Source organism: Ciconia boyciana, chromosome 8, assembly GCF_034638445.1.
Source record: "Ciconia boyciana chromosome 8, ASM3463844v1, whole genome shotgun sequence".
Taxonomy (NCBI): Eukaryota; Metazoa; Chordata; class Aves; order Ciconiiformes; family Ciconiidae; genus Ciconia; species Ciconia boyciana.
The window spans coordinates 51,842,663-51,866,137 of record NC_132941.1 but is presented as its reverse complement, the minus strand read 5'-3'; the positions used below and the strand labels follow the sequence as shown (position 1 = coordinate 51,866,137).

The following is a 23,475-nucleotide window of genomic DNA, read 5'->3' as shown; positions in this document are numbered from 1 at the left end:
GAGGGAAGGGGGAGCGCCCTGTGTCCCCCCCGGTCCCTCGGCGTGCCGGTCCCCGGTGTGCCGGTCCCCCGGTGCGCCCGGGCCGGGGGCGGGCGGGCAGCGGCCCTACACCGGGGCCTTTCCGGGGAGCGGAGGAGAGAGGCTGCGATTCCTGCCCCAACCCCAGAATCGGGAAGAAAAAGCCTTTCCTTTCAGCAGAGACTCATGCATCAAACTTCAATTTTCCGGACGATTGAATTAGTGATTTTTTTTCTCCTGAACTAAAATACACTTAAGTCTTTGGGATTAATTACCACGTTCTGGTCCCTCAGACTGTAGTATTAGTTATCGTTGCCATATTCGACATCAGCCCTGACACCTCATAAAATAAGGAACTGAATTTCACTGACTCAACCTGCTTTAGCCCTGTTGGATAATTCAGGAGGGGGCTTTATTCTCCGTCTGGGAGCCCTGTGTGAAGTGAACAAGATCAAATATGGATCTCCTCCGCCTCCCCCCCCGAAAAAAAAAAAAAGAAGCATTTAAAAAAAAAACAAAACCCAACCCCAAAGGGTAGCATTTCCAGGCAGACAACACCCCCCATCGCCCCCTCCCCTCCCTCTTCCCTCCCACCTCCACACGAAATCCAAGGCAGAGTCAGATTTGGGGATGAAGGATGGGGATAGGGGGGTGCGCCGGCTCCTGCGCTTGAGAAATGGGGTTTCTGCCGGGAGGGAACGGCGTGGGCCGGGGTGCGGGCTGGGCCGAGCCCCCCCGGGAGTCGCCGTGCCTGAGGCAGGAGTGCAGCCACCGCGCCGCAGCCTGCTCGCTCCTGCCCGCATCTGCCCGCACCTGCCCGCTCCTGCCCGCGCCCACGCCCGCCCCGACGGGGGGGACCCGGGGCAGCGCAGCCCCCGGCGGGGCGGGCGGCGGGGAAACCGCCGGGCCTCCAGCCAGCTCCCGCAAAGCCCCCCCCGCTCCCCCACACCCTTTTGCCAGACTGCGTGTTTTCACCTCCCCGGGCCAGGAGCTGGGGGGATTTCGCAGCCCGCCTTGCCCGGGTTTACGCCTTTATTTTTCCCGTCGGGAATCCCGCCTTCCCCTCTTGAATCTCACCCTTTTCTGTCTGATCCGTTCGGGTAAGGCCGGTCTCTCCCCCTGCTCCGTGCCCACCTCCCCACGGGGGGGAATCGCGGGGAGCCGGTCCCCGGGGCACGGAGCACCGGGCCGGGGCCGAGGAGCTCCGAAACGCTCCGGGTTCGCCCGGGGTGGGAAAACGGGACCGGCTCTGCCCCCCCTGTGAATCCCCGCAGGAAGCCCCGGGGGTAGGGAGAAGGCCAGGCAAGGGGGCCGCTCACCCGGGTGCCCCCGGCCAGCAAGTCCCGGGCGCCTCGGCCCCGCTCCCCCCTTCTCCGGGGCAGCGCCGGCCCCGGAGCGGAGCGGCGGCGGCGGCGGCCGGGGCGGCGGGGCAGAGCCCCCGCCTGCGGGGCCGGCTGGTTTAGGGCGACGGGGTAATTTGGGGGTCCGGGGCGGGCAGGAGGGGTTCCGTGCGGGCCCTGCCCGCCTCCCGGAGCGCGGCCCCGGCAGCAGCGCTCCGAGCCGGCTGGGAAGGGCTGCGGCTGGGTCAGCCCCGAAGGGCACGATTCAGCGCTGTCACCGCGTCCCTACTTCTGCTGCGGGGGGAAAAAAAACAGAGAGAGAGAGAAAAGAAATTAAAAATAAGGGTGAAAAAACGCCAGTTCCGGAATTGTATCTAAAATTCGAGGGAGAGCAAACCCCGAGCAATAAATCTACCCGGCTAGGTAATCCCAGGAAACGGCGCGTTTAAAAATGCATGACAAATGAGGGGCACAAGCCGGAGCTTCATTTTTAAGCTAAAAAAATAAAAAGCTTTTGTTTTTCAATATGCAAATTAAATAACCAAAATCCCGGCTATCTGGAAATGGGGGCGAGACAAATTAACACGCTGCAAATCTTCGGGAGAGGCTTTATTTACCAACCCGCCCCAGCCACGTGTGGTAAAGTTCTGCGGGTGCAAGGCGGCCCGGCATCTCTTCTCTTTGCACACAGGAGCCAATAGATCAGAAATCCAAATTAACTCCCAGCCTATTTTCCATACACCCAGCCACCCCCTTTTTTTTTTTTATTTCTTGCTTATATTGAATTGTAGTGTTTGCAGCCTCATTAAATCCATTCCAAGACAAAAGAATAAAAGACTGGGGGGAGGGAGGGGACAGGAGAGGAGGGGGAAGAGGAGAGGGAATGGGGGAAAAAAAAAAAAGAACAGATAAAGAAAACAAATAAAGCCCTTTAACTAGATCTTCACATAAATGTCACAGTTTCTCAGCATTTACGATTTGCCTGTTTAGCATAAAAACACTTAAGGACAAGATTGAAGGCTTTCCGAGAGATCTGGACAGAAGTCAAAGCTATCACTCGGAGGTAAGAGAAAAAAAACCAAAACAACCCAAAAAACAAACAACAAAAAAAAAGAGGGGATGGCGGGGTGGGGGCGGGAGGTGGCGGAAAACAAGTGCTCTTCCAAATGATACTAAAGAAAAGTGGATTTCATTGTAATTCATAGGCTTGTTCCAAATACCAAGAGAGAAAGAGAGAAGAATAGAAGCGCACAGATGCCCCGACGAAGGGAGAACAGCTCTGCTCCCATTGTTGTGGAGTTAAACAGTGGAAGGGAGGGTTAACCTAATCCATCAAATTGTCTGGAAATTGTGAAGAAAATTCAAAAACCATATGGTCTCCAAGCGCTCGCCTTCTCTCTGCTGCGGAGGGGCACGCTTGTTTCAGCATGGCGAACCGCAGGAGGCTGTATATGCTCCATTGTCGCTTGTCACTTCAGAGAAGAGGGCTCATTTGTCCCCAGTTTTCATGCTTTACGCTAAAAATTACAACCCCATCCATTCTCAAAGAGGAGAAAGATTTATTTAGCCTCGGAGAAACTGGACCAAAAAAAAAAAATCCAACCCACAAACCCACCCTGTCTTATCTGGACACTGCTCCGCCGAGCTCTGCCACTGTACACCAGATTTGTCTTTCTCACATAAATTTTGCAAAGAATAGGGAGAAACACACGTTGCTCGGCTCCAAAGGCAGGTCACGCTGCCAAGAGAAAACACATTCACCAGAGCCTTAATTTTGGCGAAAAAAAAAAAAGGGGGGGGGGGGGAGGAAAAAAGGAAAGGGAGGAAACGGAGCATTTTCCATCCCGGTGTCCCCGTAGCAGCGCTTTCGCCCAGAAGCGGGGGTCTGGCCGGCCGGGCGGAGGGCAGCTCCCCCCGCTCGCACACCCCGCTTCTTTTGTCCAAGCGGGGGTGACTCCTGCTCCTCCGCTCGGGTCTGTTTTTTCTTTCCTTTATTCCCCCCCTCCTCCTTTTTCTCCCTAACTTCGGGCTGGAAGTGCCCTGCTGGAGGCGGGAGCGGGGCCACCGGCACCCCCGCTCCTCCCGCCGCGCTCCCGCCGCCGCCGCGCAGCCCCGCGCCGGGCAGCGCTGCCCGCTCCTCCCGCCGCACTGACCCGCCGGGTTCTGCCGCTGCTAAACCTCCCCCTGGCATCAACCTTAAAGAAAAAAACATTAAAAACCCCCAAGCAATGAAGTTCTCGCTCGTGTGCTCCTTCCCCGCCGTTTTCTTACGGGTCAAAGTAACTTTAAATGCAAACGGGACGGGAGGTGCCGGTGGGGGAAAAGTCTGCCGCAACCTCGGAGCGGCGGAGCGGCTTGTCGTTCACAAAGAAGGACGTTAAAAGTCTATTAAAATGGTAAAGATTTTATTGTATCGGAAAAAAGAGCTATCTGTACAATTCTAAGAGACAGTAAATAAAGCGACATTGTCCCTACCGGAACTTAAATAGCAGGCCTTTTAAAATTTGTACAATTCGAACAAAAACAGGTCTTAAATCTGTACATTTTTTTTAATTTATAGCGTAATATTTAAATGTATCGATCTTGGGATTTGTCCTTTTTTTATTTCCGTAGCATGCAAAAATTCTAAAAAGAGTAAAAAATAATTCTAGGATTTTTTTTTTTCATTTTCGTTTTTTTTTGTTACCACCTTCATATCAAAAATACGAAAGGCAGCTTTTTAATAAAAGCACAACAATAGCAGAAAATGGTAAAAATAGCTTTTAATTGGTAAAATGAGGCAGAAATTGCATTGGAGACAAATCTCTATGCTCTAGGAAAAAAAGAAAGTATATATTTTTCAACTTGCATTATAACCCATCCCCAAGTTCCCAAGATTGCGAAAGGAAAAAATATTTTTAAAAGGAAAAAAAAAATTACTTCGTGCACATCTGAAACATGCAAGGAAAGGAAAGTGGCTAATTTTTGCTGTCGCCGTTTTAAGTCTAACTTAAATCTCCTCTAAAGCGGTTCGTTTCGGAAGTCTCTGAGAACAACCGCCTGCCCAGACATCTGTTGGAAGCCGAGTTTATTCCAAGGTTACGCGTCTCCCTTATAGGCAAAATAATCGTCATTGATAGCTATTAAAAAAAATAATGATCAAAACCTCAAAAAGAAGGGGGAAGGAAAAAAATCCAATATATACGTTTAAATATTTATACAGAAGCCGTCCGTAATTGCACCGTTCCGAAGACGTGACAGGCGGAGGGATATCGACTCTACCCTAAATTAATTTGCGCGTGTGTGTGGGTGTGGGTGGTGGTTTCTATTGCTTATTGCTCCGACCGGGGGAGCAGCCGCCTGGCCGCGCTGCCGGGGCCGGGGCGGGGGGCCGGGGTGCCAATTCGGAGCTGTCGGGGTGGGCTGGGGGCCAGCGGGACGGGGCGGGGGGGCGGTGGGGGGGCAGGCCCGCCGGCCGCCCCTCAGTCATCCACGTCGATCTCCACGTCCTCCTCCTCCTCCTCCTCCTCCTCCTCGCTGTCCCGGCGGCTGCGGGGCCGCTCCGTGGGGGGCGAGGCGGGGCGGGGCGGCGGCGGGGCGCCGGGCTCCCGGGCGGCGGCGGGGGGCGGCGGCGGGGAGCCTGCCCGCGCCTTGCCCCTTCCCTCGGCGCTGGGCTCCAGCTCGGCCAAGGCCACGATGTCCACGGCGGGGTTGGGGCCCAGCTTTTTGGCCGATTCCACATCGGCCTTCATCTCCTCCAGGTCTCGCTTGAGCTTGGCGCGGCGGTTCTGGAACCAGGTGATGACCTGGGCGTTGGTGAGCCCCAGCTGCTGGGCGATCTGGTCCCGGTCCGCCGGCGACAGGTATTTTTGGTAGAGGAACCGCTTCTCCAGCTCGTAGATCTGGTGGTTGGTGAAGGCCGTCCGCGACTTCCGACGCTTCTTCGGCGTTTGCCGCTGCCCGAAGATCGTCATCCCGTCCCTGCCTGCCGACGAGCCGCCAGATTGTCGCCGCTGTCCCCGTGTCCCCCCCCTCCCGCCCCAGCCCCCCAGCCCCCACGCCCCTGCCCCGTCGGTATCGGGGGGAGAGGAGGGAGCGGGGCAGAGCCGCCGCTCCCGCACCCCGAGGGCCGCGGGGGGAGGATGCCGCCGGGTACCGGCCGCCCGGGGACCCCCCCATCCCGCCCCGTGCGACACCCCGGGAGATGGGGAGGAGGAAGGAAAGACAGGCCGTGGGGAGGAGCGGGGCCCCCACCCGCGGGAGGGTCCCCCCGCTCCGCGAGGGGCTTACCTTCGGCCGCCTGCAGCACGCTGACTTCCAGCCCCTTGAAGGTCTTGCTGGCCAGCTCTTCCAGGGCGCAGAGGGGCGAGGTCTGGGAGAGCAGCGCCCGGCCGGAGAGGGGCAGCCCGGCCGGGGGGTGCTTCTCGGCGGCGGAGAGGAGGTGGGCCGTTCCGCAGAGGGTGTAACTCCTCCGCACCGAGGGCTTGTTGAGGATGTCCTCGATGCTGAAGGGGGTGAGGGGCTTGTTGGAGTTGGCCGGCGGCGGGAGGTGATCCAAGGGGCTCCGCCGCCGTTCTTCCCCCGAGGAGGGCTTGGCTTCTTCTTTGGAAGTCATGGTGGGGCCGGGCCGCGCGGGGCTGCCTTCCCCGCCCGCGACGGGGATGCGCTGCCGCGGGGAGAAGCCCCCGGCGGGACCGCGGGGTGACGGCGGCGGAGACAGCGAGCAAAAGTTGAAGCCCACCTCCAACTCCGGCGGAGGAGCCCCGGGTCCTCCCGGGGAGAGCCACGTCGGGCGGCGGGCAGGGCGGGCAGGGCGGCGGGCTGCGGCCGGGAGCGGAGCTGCCGTCGGTCCCTCGCCGAGAGGTGGTCCTGCCGCACCTCCTGTCCCAGGGTTTTGGGTCGGGGATTTCCCCCCCCCTTCTCTCCTCACTCTCCGCTCGCTCGCTCTCTCCGCTCTCTTCCTCTTCCCAGCTGCTATTTTAAGAAACACCCCAAATCGCAGCACTTTCCCTGCCCTCCCCCCCAAAAGCGATACCCCTCAAAAATAATAAAAAAAAAAAAAGAAGGAAAAAAGAAAAAAAAATACAAAGACGACTTCGGAGAGGGGAGAGCAGCCCTCGCACCGAGACCTCGGACCAGGGGGAAAGAGGCGAGAAGAGACGGGGTAATTGACTATTGCTAACAAGTTATTGTTGATTGGGAGGTAATCAATTATCTTCAATGACACTTTTCGCCCTCTCTCTCTCTCTCTCTCTCGCTCTCTCTCTCTCTGTCCAATGCAGGCTTTTGCAAGTTCGGAGACCCATTAATTAGGAGGCGGTATGGAGGTGGAGCCCAGTTGAATTATAATGCTGAATGCACTTGTCATATTCTGGCCCTGCTATTTGTTTGGACATATATATTTTTAAATTACATTACAAACCAGCCTTTATTGCATCAGGATAATACAGTATAGTGAAAAATAATAATAAGCGAAAACAAAACAAAACGAAAAATATCCGGCGGTATCTTTTTTTTTTCCCCCCCGATTTTTTTTTTTCTTCTATTTCTCCCTCCTGTTAATTTCGGCTACTAGTTTATTTAAAATGTCTCTCTCTGGCTCTACCCAGAGCCGTTTGATTTTTTAATGAGGGGAAGAAGGGGAGAGCCTGGTTCCAGGTAAGGCAGACCTTTCCTTTCCAATAAAACCCGAAGGTTTCCGCCGAATTTGTCGTGTTCCTCTTTCCCAGCGCCCTGTGCCGGAGCGGGCGGCGGGGCCGGGGCGGGGGCAGCTCGGCGGCGGGGCAGGGCCCCCCGGGAGGGTGCCGGTGCCGGTGCCGGGGGTGCCCGCGGAGGGGCTGCGCGGCGGGGCGCGGGCCGGGATCGCTGCCGGGATGTCGGCGGCTTCTTCGGCTCCGCTGGCGCCGGGGGTGGCTGGTGATCCGGACCGCGGGCAGCGCGGGGAGAAGGGGCAGGCAGCGGCCGGGCTCCGCCGCCCGGGGCCGGGGAGGGCCGGGTTCCAGCCCGAGGCCTTTCGCAACGAGCCCGCGGGCGGCTCCGGAGGGGGGCAGCGGCGGCGGGGCTCCCTGCGCCCCCGCCCTCGGGGCAAACCCGGCGCGGCCGGCGGTGGGGGCCAGAACGGCTCCTTGTAATTCTGACCCGGGCCACCGGCCCGCTGGGGTCTCGCCGCTCCGCAGGGCCGGAGACAAAGCCCGGGGCCGGAGGGTGAACTGCCTGGCCCCCACCCCGCGCAGGGGCACTCCCACGCTCCCCGCGGGGCGGCCGGGACGCGGCCCCCGGGCCGGGTCGGGGCTGGACGGGGCGGGCGGCGGCCGCCGGGCGCACGGCGGGGCGGCGGGGCAGGAGGAGAGGCCGGGGCCGGATCCGGCCCTAAGTTTCCCTCCTCACCTTGACGGACAGGAGGAGGGCGGCTGGCAGCTCCCAGGCCGCTAGGTACCAAACAAGCACAAAAGAAGCAAATGGCTCCTCTCCTTAAAGCGCCCTCTTCCCATTTTTTATAGCTCTCTGGGAGTCTCTTTATGCAGTGACCTATTTTTAAAGGCCTATATTGGGTTATTCATCATATCAAATACTGCGAGGAGCTGGGGGGGAGCCGGTCGGGGGGGAGCGAATTACACTGATTCTAAATCGCCCGGCTTCTTTGCTTTGCTAGGTGGATTATTTGCTTCGCTTTGCTTGGGTTTTATGAAGTGATTTAAACATATTTTAACCAATTAGAGACTTTCCTCCTCTCTCTTGTGTCCCCTCGCATTATTTTCCAGCGTGGCGTTTTATGTCAGGATCCGGGTTTTATTGAGAACTCAGCCGGGGATGCTGGTGTTATAATTACAGAAACGAGATTTAAAAAAAAAAAAGAAAAAAGGGGAAAAGGGGAAAATAAAAATAGTCTCCTTCCTGGGTGAGAGTTTGGGTGGGCTGGTGGGCGTTTGGGATGCGCCGAGGCACCGCTGGCTCCAGGCTGCGGCCCGGCCCGCCTTCCCCGCGGAGCGGAGCGGAGACCCGGCGCGCAACTTGCGCCCCCCCCTCCCCCCCAGCGCAGCCCGCTCCGCTCAGGGCAGGGGCAAAACTGCGCCGGACACAGCGAAGCCCCGCAAACCGTTCCGGATCCCCTGTTGTCCCCCCCAGCCCTCATCCCCGCTTCCCTGCCTGGGCGGGGGGACAGGGCTTTAAATGCATCCCGCTTTTTTTTGGCTCCCTAGAAGGGGCAGAGCCCGGGGGGGCGGGCAGCAGCCTCAGGGCAGGCTCCCCGGCACAGGGGGACCCTTCTTCGTTTGCCTCAGCCGCTGCCTGGCAGGGGATAGCCGGGTTCATGCTTTGCACGAGTGGCTCAGCCCGGTGGCTCCAGGCCTGCCGCCTGCCCTTGTACCCAACGCTGCCCCCCCCCCCCCCCCCCAACAGCACCTCATTGAGAAAAGGGGTGGCAGAGAGGGAAGGGGCCAGGTCCCGGCCCCCCCGACCCCCCCGGCCCCTGTGGCTGTCCCGGCGGGGTCCGACCGACCCCTCTCCGCGGTGCTCTCGGCTGCTCGGTGGCGCCTTCGGTGGGTTCAGTTTTCTGTTCCCTGCGCTCACTTCGCCTTTGCAACCGCTGCAACTCGCTCCCCGCAAACGACTCCCTCTCTGCCCTCCGGGGGTGGCCAAAATTCAGGGGAGGGGCAGGCTGGGCTGGCCCCGCTCTGGCTTAGGGAAAGAGCTCCATATCCCCCTTTCGCACCCCTCTAAACCTAATTATTTTAATTTTTTTTACCAGCCCGCTTAGCACCCAGCCCCGAATTAGGGACCCTCGGTGCCCCGCGGCAGGTCCCATCGCATCTCCCCGTCCTCGGAGGGCCCCGGGGAGCAAGGGGGCACCGGGGGCAGCCGGGGGCCTGCTCCGGCCCCTGCCACGGAACTTCGCATCCCGCCGGGTTCTTGTCCTGCCTCTCCCGCCGGGAGGCAGCTGCGGGTCGTATCTCCCCGCTTTGGGGTCGTTTGGGGAAAAACACCCTCATCCGAAGTGCTTCAACCCCCCCCCCCCCACGCCGCGTTCCCTTCTGCCAGCTCCAGCTCCTCTGAGGGGGGACCCGGCACTGATCCTCTCCTGGTGCAGGCAGGAAAAGTTTGGGCCGGATCCCCTGCAGACGGGGGAGGCAGGCCTGGAGGGAACGGCGGCCCCTCGCTGTACCCGGGGGTGGATGGGGGGGGGTCCCCCGGAGCCGTCGGGGAAGCGTCGCGCCGGGTCCCTGCCTTTCACCGGGGAAGAGAAGCGAGTAAAGCAGCGGCCTTTCTTCCTCCACGGAGCAGAAAACTACCGCTGAATCGGAAACTACTCGGGGGGGAGCAAAAAATCCCTCTGGCTACGAGTAGCATCTTTGGCAGCATCTCCCCTCGCCGCCCCCAGAGCCGTATTTCGGGGTGCCGCCGCGGCTGCCCTCCCCCGGGAGCCGTCCCGGGCACGGCGGGCAGCGGCAGGGCGCTGCCGGGGCTGCCCGGCTTTGGCTGTGCGCGGCCCACTTTTGTCCAGGAAAATGTCACAGGAATATAATTAAAGCAGGCGGCATAAATCATTCAAGTGTTGATCACCAAAGTAACTGCGTACAAATGACACCTCCTTTCCCGGCATAGCTGAGCCGTGCATGGCTCCCAGTTATGTCTGCTTAGTTTAAGTGGTCTAAACACGTTGCCGCTCCCTGTTAGCAGAGCGGGGACGGAGCAAACTCCGTGCCCTCTAGCTGACAGCGAGCGCCGGGTCCTGGCACAGCATCCCACAGGGGGCCGGGGTGGCGAGCCGGGAACCTAGGAAATAACTGTTTTTTTTGTCTTTAAGCACCCCCCAAGTTTGGGGCTGACAGTGCCGAGAGGCGGAGAGAGCCCGGTAGGACCCGCCGTGGAGCCCGGAGAAGGGAGAGCCGCGGCGGGGTCCGAGGTCCCTGTCCCAGCCCTCTCTTGCAAAACTGCCGGTAAAATGTACCCACAGGTGTCCCCCCGTCCCCGCCGCCGGCGGGCACTGCTCGTCGCTGCTCCCCTTGGGAAACAACCGCCCCGAGGTGGGCGCTCGCCGGCTCCCGGCTCTGCTGGGGAGGGGGCGTCGGGGGGCCGGGGGGCACTGCGGAGCTGGGGAGAAACTCCCTAGCCGAGCCCTTCTCTGGAGGTCGTTTTACAGCTATCGCCCGCTCCTTCCTCCCCTCGCAACCAGCTCCCTGCGGGGGAAAAAACTTCGCTGCACCAAAAATAAATCTGACCCAAGTGCCCGCACCCGGCCGGGGAGCCGTGGCCAGGGGCAGCGCGCCCGGCCCGGCCCGGCTGGAGCGCACCCTCCCCGCGAAGCCCCGGCCTTTCCCCGGCAGAGAACAGCGGAGAAGCCGCCATTCCCTCGGGGGGCTCCGGCGGAGGTGCGGGGCCGAGCAGGGGCGAAATCTGCCGCCCCGGAAACCCGGCCAGAAGCGGGGGAGCGGGGAGCAGCCTCCCCCGGGCGGGCAGGCAGCGCCGTGCCCGGCTCTCCGCCTTTCCCCGGGGCTTTTTCGTTTGCAAACGAACTCCCGGGGCGACCCAGCGGCGCCGAGGCCGGCGGAGCTGCAGGGTCCGGGCACCCCCTGCCCATCCCGGGGCCGATTTGTTTTCCTCCAAAAGCCCCCGCGGAGTGGAGCTGGGCACGGCGGAGCCCGGACTGCCTCCCACCGCCGTGCCGCAGGGCCGGGAGAAGGGAATGAGCCTAAATTTGAGTGAGCCCCTGGGCCGGTGTAAGCGGGGATTCTCCCGGGCGGGGTGCAAGGAAAATAGGGCAGCCTGCCCCCCCGCAAGCCGGTGTAAAGCACAAATTAAAAGTAACTCCCGAGGTGGATCCACTCCTCCGGCCGCCTCATCGCTTTGCGTGGGGCCGTGGGGAGCGTTTCCCATGGCCGGGGAGAACCGCGGGGATGTCCCCACCCCAAACGTCGGGAGCCAGCACATCCCCTCTTCTCTTACCACAGCCGGGGACCCTCCCGAGCCACCACTCCTGGCGGGTTTTCGGTGTTCCCCCGGGGTTTGGGGGGCTGGAGAGTCGGTCTGCGCTGCTGCGGGACACAGACGCGGGGCTCGGCAGCCGTGCACCTCCCGCCGCTCCCGGCCGGGCTCCGGGGCTCCCCAGTCGGACCGGCGAGAAGCGGCCCCTGGTTTCACCCCGGGGACAGGGTCCTCCTGCAGCAGCCGCAGGGCTTCCCGCAAATACCTGCACCCGAACGTGTTTTTATTCTTTTAAACTCTGGTATTTTAATTTGTGGCTCAAGAAACCCGGTCGGACGCGGGGTCCCCGGGAAGAACAGCTGGGACGTGCCCATCCCAGCTCCACGATAGACGAGAACTTGATTATTATTGTTATTATTATTATTATTAATTTAATTTTAAGTACTTCGATAAATGCAATTTGCAGGACCCCTCCGGAGGAGGAGGAGGGAGGCCGGGGAGGGCAGGGAAGTGGGACGGAGCCGGCCGGGGGCATTTCAGGCCTCCCGGCCGTGCCAGGCTCTGTGGGCGGCAGAGATTTAGCAGCTCTCGGGCCCTCCCTGCCCCGTCCCAATCCCGGGAGAGGCAAGGCCGGGCCGTGGGGCGAGCGGGGAAGATCCGCCGGAGGGGATCAGCGCAGCCCCGACCCTCTGTTCAGACCCTGGCTCAGGACCTTCGGCCCCCCCGGTCCCTCTCGTTTTGGGATGGGGCACAGCCACAGCCTTCTCTCCAGCCCCCTCGGCTCCAGGGAAGAGCCTGGAGGCGGGGGACACCTCAGGAGCTCGCCCTGAGACGGCGGGGATGGGCGCAGGGGAGGCGGGGGCGGGCAGCGCCCGCGCCGCGCAGCTGCGCCCGGAAGCGGCTGGAAATAGCGCGCAGCGCTGGGGTTCGCTGTCACCTCTGGGTCCCGCGGGGCTGGGCTGGGGGTGCCGAGCCCCGGGGTGATGCCCACCTCGGCCTGGGCCCGGGGGCTCCCTCGCTTCAGCTGGGAGAGGAGCGGCGGGGGGGGGCTGCCCGCAGGATGCCCCCCGGCCCCGCAGCCCCGCTCCGGACTCGGGGCCCGACAAAACTTTGTTGGACGGGGAGGGGGCGGTGGGACGACGACAGAGCCACCCGGGGCTGTGACAGCCGAGCCGCGCTGGCTCCTCCGAGACCTGTAATATCTCCGCCGCTCCCGGCACGCGTGAATAATTCACCAGGCTGCCAAATGCAAGTAACGTTTGTGGCAGCTATGAAGGAGCCGGGGAGGCGAGGGCTCATTTTTGGGGGGCAGGAGGAGGTGTGGGGAATCAATTGAAACTTAATAAAGGCAGTGGGGGGGAGAATGGCGGAAATAAGCCAGGCAACTTCTTCTAATAACAACTTGGTGTTAATAATTCAGGAGCAGTCATTGGATTATAGCGCAATATCCGAAGTACGTGTTGCCGGCACAGTGCGGGTGGATAATGTAATCGGAGCTCATTTCGCCTTCCAATAAATTACAGCAGCAAAAGTTTCCTGTTAAAGCAGTTATTTGTATTTCTTTTTTGAAGGTGATCCCACTCCCTCCTCCCCTTCCAACAACTGCAATAAGAAAATTAATTAAAAACTAATATTTCCACCACTTGCAAAAGCAGCACTGAGATGCGAAGCCAGAGTTTGGCTGTGATCTCTTCCAACCTCATGTGCTGTGAGGCTGCTCCTCCCTACCTCTCACTTCTTTCTTTCAGTGCTCCTATTTCTCCATCCCTCCTTTTTTGCATCCTACCCCATCTGACCTCGCTGGACCTCTCCAAGATCAGGCAAGTGCTGCTGGAAAGAAAAAAGGCCCTAAAATCCATCCCGTCATGTTAGGCTTGCTGTCTTTATTCCCCTTGTCCTTCTCAGATCCTGTTATGAAGGGGTAGCAGTCAGAGGCAGGGTCAAACAGCAGTTCACTTGTCTTTGAACTCACACGTGAGATGAGTTTGCAAGGCCTCAGATGACCCTTGTTCTTTTCCTTCCAAACTGCAGCACCATTTAGCAGCAGACACATCCCTCCAGACCCAGCCAGGGTGTTCCAGCTTTCGTCTTCTCTATTCCCCTGCTTCTCTCATCAAAGGCCAGGCTATAGTCTTGCACTCTTGTGGCCTCCATCCACGGCCAGCGTTCACAAGCCGGTTCTCAAACCTCTCCCAGCCATCGCTGCTGGACACAGGGCTCCGCTGCACCGCTCTCCTGTGCCAAGCTGCTCCCTGCATCCTGCCTGGGGCCTGTCTCAGTCCTGCCTCGAAAAGTGACCTTTCCCCAACAGCTTGGCCATGGCCAGCAGACGCCTCTGACGGGACGCTTTACACCTCTGTTTATTTTATTCTGCTTTCTGCCCCAGGAACCTTAGACACATTCCTCAGATGGGCTGGGATCAGGCATGGCTCTTTCTATGGGTACTTTTAGCATCCTGTTATGGTGGCTGGCATTTCCCATCCTGTGTAATAGCTGCTGTCAGCCTACAGAGTTTCTCTACCGATCGCTGTCGGATCGGGCTGTCTCCCTGTCTCCAGTGCTGCATGCCAGTACGATGGAGAGAGAGAAGAGGTTCCTGCAGGAGGCTGGGGTGAAAAAAAAATCTCCCTCCTGTTTGGCATTCCCCAATTCCTGCTCTTCGGAAAATGGTTCAGACTCTGAACTCCGAGTTTTAATATTGCTACAAAAATGCCTCATCTTTAGTGATTCCATCTCTGAGCATCCTGCGGTCCAGTCCATGTCCCTTCTCTGTTTTGTTTGGTTCATGACATCTTGTGGCACCGAATTCCTACGTCCTCCTGCCTGGCACTCGGGGCTCTTTTCCAGCTGCTGTACAATCGCTTGTGATGGTGGATCTTTACTGCCTGGGCTTTTTTTCTGGGCACTGAGTAAAGCACGTGTAGCGAACAGCCTCAACATTTCTCCCATTTTTCTGCTTGAAATCTCCTTGGGGTCTATTTAGTTCTGCTGCTTTTTACAGGTATGGAAAGCGGGTCTTCGCTAAAGCAAAATAAGCAGCAACACGTGGGTCTGGATTCTGCTTGCATATGACAAAACCAGTCAAGGTCTCTGCATCTGCCATCGTTAGTGTTACAACTTAACGAGGACTTACCAGTGTTCCTCAGTAAGAGCTAAGGGGTTGAGCAAGACCCAGAAAGGGAGGTATTAAAACCACAAACAGCAGAAATAATGCAGTCTGGGATGTGCAAAAGGGCCAGCTGGCGTGGGCATCCCTCACCCTCGGGAAAGGCTGTGGCTGGTTTGAAAGGCCTCCGGCGACCGAGGATGTAAGTCTTGCGAGGCCAGGTATGGAAGAACAAGCCTCAGTGCATGGGACCCGAAGGGGTTCCTCGATGGGGGCTAGGGGAGGCAGGCGCTGGCGGGGCAGCAGCTGCCAGAGGGAGGACGCCGGACGCAGGGCGTGGGGTGAGCAGCCCTGGCCACCCCGCCAGGATCCCACGGCCCTCGCCCCTCAGCAAGGCAGCGGGGGGGACCCTGGGGCTCGTTGCCTCTTTGGAGATGGGAACGCAGCCGTGGAAGGGCTACCCCAAACCACAAGATAACTTTCCTGGAGCAGCCCCTCTCCTGCACTTTAAATCCTGTGATTTTCTGCTTGGAAAGCTGTGTACCTGCTCCTGCTGCTTCTTTCAGTCTCAGCAAGAAACTGGTGTTAAAAATCTCCTGTGCCCTGCAAACCTATTGCCAAACTCCAGATGGTCCCTTATTATAGGTAGAGAGTGTCTGTGAGCCTTGGAGTGCACGGACTCCAGGACAGGGTAGAAAACCGATTTTAATTTCCCAAGGTTAAACACTTGTTGACTGGTAATGCAAGGTAAAAATTACAGAAGATATGATTTTTTGAGATGTATACAGATCCTTAAGTGGTGACCTCATTACATACAGGGGACGTAGGCAGAGGGTAAGGGGGAGTGAAGTCCAGCAGCGGGAGAAGGAGCACCCATGCACCCCACGGCTACGGAGCGGTTGCAATGCTGTGGGTGCACCGGGGCCGCTCTTCTCTTTGGTCTTTGCCCTTTTGCCCTGTGCATGTGTGTAATCTGCGGACCCACCAGCTCCGTGTTGCGGAGCTGGGCATGTAGTGCTGCAAGAACACGACCTTTTGCTCTGAAGATGGTAAGAGCTTTGTGCTGGCAGCAGAACAACATACCCAGTACAAATAGAATCATTCTGATAATAAATCACCATCCATAATAAGAAGACATCGTTAATAATAAGTCATCCAGGGGCCTCTAGAGACCAGCGTACAACTTACTGTAAAAATAGATAGGAAACATGGTGTGATCATTGCAAGCAAGATAACAAATAAAAGAGAAAATGACTTTTATAGGCATTTAGCTCTTCTTTCCTTCCCCCAGCTTCCAGCCAGTTCTGTTATCAGTCAGGACAGCTATGATTGAAGTTTTGTCACAAACCCAGACTGGATTTTGCAGATGTGGAGCCCTGGGTTCACAGCACCTGTGAGCTGGCCAGGTTGCTACCTGCAAAGGAGTTGCCTGGCAAAAATCCCTCCTTCTTTTTTTTTCCCCCCTCTGCTCACAGTGTGATCCCTTAGTTATCCCAAGTTCTCCAAAGGTCCTGGATACAGGCAAGTGCTCCCTGGTTATGATATACAGGAGCCAGCTAAGTCCTTGCCCATAGATGTCAGCTCTTTCTGTACCTCTTCAGTTGGCAGGATTTGTTGCCCGGCTCCCATGGCTTTGTTTCGGCTCAGCTGATGGGGTGACCAGACTTCAGGAACTGGCGAATAGTGAGGGGCAAACACAGGGCAAAATCTGAGCTTTTAAATGAATGAACGTTTGCACCCACAACTCTGCAGACCCAGGAATATTTTCACACATAAACATCAAAAGACTTGTGAAAATTGTTCTGTGCACAGAAGCCAAGGGAATCTGACACATTTTTTTAAGGACAAATTTGCAAGTTGTGCCTTGTACTGTTCCATCAGCTTTGAAACAGATCTGCTTGGGATATCAGTGCTGCTTTCTTGCAGCAGAGGGGAAAGAGGTTAGGGCTGTTCAAATATTTCTTGGTTTCTCCCCTTGTTTGCGTTTGCCAGGCAAACAATAGCAGATGTTATATAGTCAGTTCAGTTCTCTACTAGTCCCATTATGTTCTATTTATGTTTCACTTTATTGGCTTTTTTTTTTATTTTCCTATTATTGTTTCACTCTGGGGGAGGCAGAGGATATAATATATTCATCTTTATTATACAAAATCTGTGTGAAGCATTTAATAAAATGCTGTTTCCACACAGCTAGGAATATTACTGTTAGCTATTCTTAAGTTAATGCTCCTATTAAAAAATGTTTGATGGCTGCAGTGACTGGAACTTGTGTGGACAAAAAGCACACACACCACTAAATAAGGCACTCATGGCAATTCAGAGATTTCCCGATGCCTTGTGGAAAACTTCTGTTTAGCCATATTTCTGCTTACTTAGCATATTTCCAGCATTGTTCTTCCCTGGTTTTATTATTAGTGATATTTGGATGGAAAAGAAGTTTTGCTTTTTCTCCTCAAAACTTTTCCCTGGAGGGGTCAAATCTGCCCCCCCATCACCAGGTCTCTTTCCCAGGTGGGAGTTTTGGCAGAGGTAGGTGTGAAGGTGATGGGGGCAGGACACCGATGGGAATACTGTCACGGTTGCAGAACCAGGGCCAGCTTCTGTCAGGCCCACGATGCTCTCCTGCCCCAAAGCTGCTGGTTCAGTCCCGAAAATGCCTGCATGAAGCAAGGTGGGCTTGTTCTGCTTTACAAGGCTGTGGAGGAGGGCAGAGGGCCAGTCTATTCCTGTTCATGGAGACGGAGCAGAGGGTAGGTCTATTCTTGCTCATGGAGATGGAGCAGGGCAGTGCCTGAGACCTACATGTCGCAGCACCTGGCTGTGCCAGGAATGGGAGTGGTTCTCCATGGACAGGGAGCACAGGAGATGCTGCTGCTTCTGGGGGTGTTGAGAGGATCATGCAAAACGGCGGTGAAAAGTCAATGTTATCGCATCAGGTGATAGGAGATGAATAATGCAAAAGAATCTGTTTCTGAAAAACAAAAAGCTATTTTCAGATGAAGGTCTTTCCCTAATCGATAACTTTCCGGGAAAGATGCAGACATCCACACCCAGGACAACACTGACACAGAGATCGACATGTTTGGTTTTAGACCCAGAGCTCAGTCAAGCACACAGCTTAACACCACGCTTCTCCATGGCACAGGCAGGGGTTTGACATGCAGATTTAGGTTCACAAACCCTCTCAGAATCAGAGGCTTTATCCCTGCCTGTCTCCTCTGAAGAGCAATGAGGCAGTTCAGTGATGTGACCGCTATGTGTTTGCAGGAGTGCTGATGGTAGTCAGCCTGGCACTGATCTATACTGTCACCATATATGAGAGGCTGAGGAAGGCCATACAGGATCTAACGAAGGTCTCCCTAGCCCTGTATCCTGGCTCCACCACTGGCTGGTGATGGATGTCCTGAGACACCGAAAGACCCAATTATATAGTATATTATTATCACTATAGTATTACAGTATATTATTATAATACAAACATTAGCAAGTATATGGCATGCTTCCCCGGGATACTTTCCCAGCCCCTGGCAGTTTGTGGTTCAGGGAGTCCTGAGCCAGAAGTGATACCTTTGTGTTTTATAGCCCCAGATAGATTGTTCTTCCATGAACGTGTCTAACCACTTGTTCAACCCATATAATCTTTTGGCATCCATGATATCCCGGGGCAATGAGTTTCACGGCTGATCTACAAGCTATGCAGATAAGATCTTCCTTTCATTTGTTATGAATCTGCCACCTGATAACTCCACGTCCGCTCGCACTTGTTCAGGAAGAGGCGGCGCACAGTTAATCCCTGCTCACCCACTCCTCAGCCTGTCTGACAGCACAGATGTCCATAGTCCTTGGTAAAGCCTGTCAGCCTGGAAACACGGAGCTGACTGTGGGAGAGGTGAATCATTCAGGACTGAGCAGCTGATGGAGAAGACCAAGGAAAACCAAGATGCACCTCATAGAGAGAATGACGTTCATGGTGCGGTGGGCAGTGGGGAGGTCTGTGGTGTCCCTGGTTGGGCAAACACCTGGGGAAGATGTTGGGCCACCAGGATGAATTGGAGGAAGGTGCCTGGCTGATGCATGGGGCTGGCTGATGTATGAGGGAAGGCAGCTGTGAATGTGAAGGGCTGGCTACTGGGGCTGCAGGGGTGATGCAGAAACGGTGGGACAGGGAGCTCATCCCAGTCAGCCAAAATCTCCAGAGTTCCCTGAGGAGTCAGAGCAAAGCAGACCAGGAGCTTGAGGCTCACACTTATTCTCTTGGGACAGACCTAAGCTGGGCATCAGTACATTGAACAAAGGTGGAGAGCATCCACTGGCAGCATCCAAGGCAGCACTGCCAGGGCGAGAGACTGTCCTTAGCCTGGCCCCATCATGTGCTGCAACGCTCTGGGTTTGTTCCTTTGCCCACACAGGTTTTGGTGCCTTTGTGTACCCCACATTCCCAGGGCTGGGAGGGCTTTGCAGATGTAAAATGAAACATCCAAGGATGTTTCCAAGGCAGATGAAACATCCAAGGGACTTTTGGCCCCTGCTATGAAATTATTATGCCTTGGGAATGATAATGGCTATAGCAGAAGTGTAAGAACATGTGTCCTTAGCCTCCTCAAGGTTTTGGTCTCTCTGGATGTGGCACCCTGTCTGTCGGATAGGGAGAGGAGCTGGGGGAGGAGATGTCTGCTGTCAGAGCAGTCATTTCATGACATTGCATTCCCCAGACAAGAGCACCTGCGAGACGCAGTAAGCTCCAGAAAGTGGAAATGTTTTACAAAAGCATCATAAACATCTGCTGAGAGGTACCTGGGAATGTGACTACAAGAGAGAATAAGGAGGTGCAGGGGGGAGGGAAAACGGGTCTTTGAAACAGGTTAAATCCCCCAGCACTGTGGGGGTGATGTGAAAGGCTGGATGGCACTGTGGGGGGCACCAACCCTGCCAGGCTGGGGAGGAAGCCTCTGGAGAGACTTCCTGAGGCTTTTGCTATGTGATCGGAGCGAGGAAAGAGCCAGATTTGCTTGAAATACTTCATTTTAATTGCAGAAGGCTGCCTGCCGTCTCCCTGCCGGCTCACTGGGATGCGTTTCTGTCTCAGTCATATGGATGCAACTTTTGGGCTGACGAATGGTGCCAGTGATGGGCAGGGACCAAAATGTCCTTGATGCAGATGTCTCCCTCTAAAGAATCCTCTAGGACTTAAGCCTTTAGGGCTGCCCATTGCCCTGCTGGGCAGGCCCCTCTGGTCACCCAATCTCATTGCTTCACTGGATTTTTGCAAGTTTTTAATGTTTCACTCAAAACCTTGGGAGCAGTTCAGCTTGTACATGTGGGTTTTCTAACCTGAGTTTCGTGGTGACAGAGGTACCCTTGAAGATGAGCAGACGTTATGGACAAACCACCCAGGGCAAAGGACAAGGGCAAATCACACTTTTTTTGTCATTGGTTTAAGCATTGTCTCATGATTTTTAACATGCTTCCCAGATTTTTTTGTCTGCTTGGTGTTGACAGCACTGAAATGGAGCATGGGTTTCCTGCCAGGATCCACAATTCTAGTGATTTTCCAAAATCCCTCAGCCTCCAGAAGCCATTAAACAAAATAACTTTCTTCCCTGCGACATCCCGTTGTATTTCCTGATCTGATGCTCTGCACTGCTGTAACGTGTAGCCCCCGAGGCTGCATCCTGAGGGGCACCTCCCAAACCCCGGGTGTCTGCTGAGTACCTCGCAAATGAACCACGGGCTCGGCTGCCGGCTGCTGTATCTGCTCCCATGGTGCTTCAGCCTTGCAGGTTCACTGGCAGGAAGTGAGGGGCACAGGGAAATTTTACCTCTGTTGGTCTGCCTATCCTTCTCTCTCAGTATAAACCTATATTTGAGGAAAAAAGGACAAAGCTGTATTTCAAGTGATCCTTGTTGCTGAAGGGTGAACTATGTAGGGAGCAAATCTGGGTGCCTCAAAGGCAGAAGTGCTCATGTGGTTTGGGGAGATGCTCAGGGAAGGTGTGATGCAGCCATTTCACCCTACAATGTGGGCCTGGAAGGGCTAGCAGAACCTGTGTGCTTATCCAGCCCTTCACACCATAAGGATAAATCAGTCTTCTTGGGATTTGTGGGAAATACAGCGCCTTACCCAGCAAGTGAACGATGATCTGGCATTGCTTTAGGTGGTGAGGAGCCTGAGAAACAGAGAGGTGATGACTTGTTTCCCTCTGCCCTCCGTTATCTTGAAAGCTGTTATGTTAAAAACTCCTCCTGGCTGTAATCTCCCAGCTCAGTTTCCCATAACCACGACTGGATGACCTTTCTCCATCACCTACCTCCTTATACCCCAGACCTTAAACTGCACCCCTGAATTAGCCTGACTCAGACACCTCTACACTTCCTTATTCCCTTCCATCAGCCCAAAAGTTCCCCAGAAACCAATGGCAAATCTCCCTTGTGGGGCCTGGTGTGGGAGCTGTCTCATCCCTGTCCATACTGGTCTCCCTTCCTTCCCCCGGACCCCAGCCCTGGTGCCCTGGGCCCCTCCATGGAGCAGAGCCAGCTGGGGTTTGCAGACCCACGTGCCCAATCCCCGCTGGTACCTGAGCTCAGAGGAGTTGTTACCCTGGCTGTGGGGCTGTGAAGAGCAGGAGCCGTGACAGTGGGGGACAGTCCCCATCCCACACAGAAACTGCTCCGCGGGGTGCGGAGGCAGGTGAGGGGATGGGGCAGAGCATCGTGAGCAGGCAGAGCATCACGGGCAGCCCCTTCCCCCTGCACCACCGCATGGGAACAGCCTTCTCCCTGTCCCCACAAAACTTCTCTCCCCTCCCCAGTGAACCCCTTTCCCTTCTCCTCCCTGTGCCAGCGCGCAGGAGCAGCCGGTTGGTGGGAGGCTGAGCCCTGGCTGCTCGGCGTCTCTCCCGCCATTTGCTCCGGGGAAGGCCCACGGTGCCGTGCTCTGCTGTCTGCCTCAACGGCTTTTTAATCCCGTTTCCCCGGTTTCACATGGCAGCGGCCCACGTTCGCCTGTGCAAAGCCTTCCTCTGGATTGCTGGCAGCCGCGCTTCCAAACCCAGCTTGCCGTTTTCCCCAGAGTGGCGGGATTGATTGGCTCCAGCCGGAATGGGCATGGCTCTCCGCTGCTTGGACCGAAATGCAACCATCTGTTACACCTCTAGTTAAAAGTACATAAAGTTGAGCATTTGCGTGTAGACAATACCACCCCTGATACGCTTTCCACCACACATCCCTCTCACACTTTGGCAGGATCTTGTACCACGATGGGCCCAGTACAGGCAAAACCAGCACTTTAGCTCTGCTGGAACCAAGCAGTGCAGAGACGGCAGGGGCGTAAATCAGCCCTTCCTTCTTTCGCTGCAGCCGGCTGCCGTCAATTTTGCAGCTTGCCGTGCCCCAGGCTTACCCCTGGTCGGGGCTGGTCCTGCTACCCTCTCCCCACCGGGCTGAAGCCCTCCCCGCGCTGGCAGCTGGGGTGCCTCGTGCCTGCTGTGCCACTGATGCCAGTGGAAATGGCAGTGCATCGCTGCGTCTCGGTCGGATGTTCCCATCGCGCGAAGGCACTGAGGATAAAAAGGCAGCAGAGACGTGGGAAGACGGGACCAGCATACGAGATAGATAGCCTGGAGGGTGGGAGCGTGGAGGCGAGCGTGGCAGATGCATCGCCCGCATAGCCCTGCACCTGCAAAGGCCTGGACCGCACACCTGCCCTGCTCACCGCCCTGCGCTGCCAGCCTGGCCTCGCGCTGCCCATTTGCTGCCTAAATGTCCCCGCACAGCAGTGCCGTAAGGGAAAGGCAGGGGAGCGGGGTGGGAACGCGGCTGAGCAGCCACCCCCTCCCTGAAAGCGTTGAGCTCGGCACGACCCTGCCATCGCTATATGGAAATTTCCGCGGGCAAACAACTTCTGGCTTCTCCAGTATTGCTTCCCAGTTCCCTCCCTTTCCCAGCTTTGCGACTTCCCTTCCCTGAAAGCTGCAGACAGACACTGCTGGGGGAGATGGCTGTTTACCACGCTGCACCCCAGCAGCAGCTGCTTTTCATCTGCCCATCCTGCCTGCACCTCCTTGCTGGGGCCTTCCATGTCCACCACCAAGTCCATGCTCAGAGATCCACAAAAGCATCTAGCAGCCTCCTATTGAGGCCTATTGAGGCCCTGAATGAGGACAGCATCCAGCCTACGTTGGGTGGACGTGGGTGGGCAGGGAGAGCTTCGATGCCTGCAGGCTGGGGGAAAGCCTGAGCGTGCAGCAATGGCCACGGTTATTGCTCTTCCTGAGGCACTGGATATCCCGGTCCAAATCAGCCCTGTTATTCTTGCTTCCCTCCAAGGAGGCTGCAGGCTGCATGCACAAGGCAGAGAGGCAGAGGAGAAATAGAGCAACAGGGGTGGGAAGTGACCCCGCCAAGGCCAGCGAGCAGATCAGAGGCAAGGAAAGGAATTAACTTCCTCCAGCCCATTTATGCCACTATATAAATGTACCATTTGCTTGGCTGTTTACCTTCACCAAACCACATGGCTGAATTGTTTGAATGGGGCAGCTCCTTTTGGAGAGACTTAGGACAGAGACAACCCAAATTTCCCAGCCTGCCGAAGCTCACAGGTGGGGGGCAGCACGTCACAAGGACCGTCAAAGTGCAGCAGCATCCCCCTGTCACTGTCAGTAACTCTCTCTGGAAACACTGGTCTCCTGGTGCTTTCACCAGAGCCATAGCTCAGATGAAGTGAGAAGAACGTCACCTTTGCGATGTTAGCATGAGTGATGTCCCCAGGAGCTGATGGATATTGGGTAGCTAAGCCTTCTCCCAGGTTCCTCCTGGATTACAGAGGGACTGGTGGTGATGTATCACCCATCCCTGCCCTCGTTCATCTTTGTGGAGCAGTGGAGGTGGTGGGAGAAGGGAAAGGCTAAATGCACATCCCAGGAGCCAGGGTGGCTCTGAAAGCTGAGAGGAGAGCTGGGGGCTGGGGGAGAAGGAGAGACATCCGAGCTCGACACAGGGACAGCAGATGGATTGGAAGGAGCGTAACCTCATGGCAATGCATGCTCTGGTCCCTGCAGCTGGCATTAAGGGTCAATTATTTTCAGTGTAACAACTCATTTCTAACTGGAAAGA

The 23,475-nt window shown here is 56.5% G+C and overlaps 1 protein-coding gene across 1 annotated transcript; it reads right to left on the bottom strand.

Annotated features, from left to right (window-relative positions):
* Nucleotides 1–4,819: 4,819 nt before the first annotated feature.
* On the bottom strand, nucleotides 4,820–5,952 carry LBX1 (ladybird homeobox 1). Its single transcript, XM_072871090.1, has 2 exons — nucleotides 5,628–5,952; nucleotides 4,820–5,322 (listed from the first exon to the last, which is right to left on the bottom strand). Exons 1-2 carry the CDS (start codon nucleotides 5,950–5,952, stop codon nucleotides 4,820–4,822), a joined length of 828 nt encoding a protein of 275 aa, XP_072727191.1.
* Nucleotides 5,953–23,475: the final 17,523 nt, after the last annotated feature.

What these genes read in the sequence shown, in the direction of transcription:
- LBX1 (XM_072871090.1), bottom strand. Translation starts at nt 5,952, where the DNA reads ATGACTTCCAAAGAAGAAGCCAAGCCCTCCTCGGGGGAAGAACGGCGG. An exon ending in CGTGCTGCAGGCGGCCGAAG is followed by an intron (nt 5,323 to 5,627) that starts GTAAGCCCCTCG and finishes GCTCGTCGGCAG; the next exon opens with GCAGGGACGGGATGACGATC.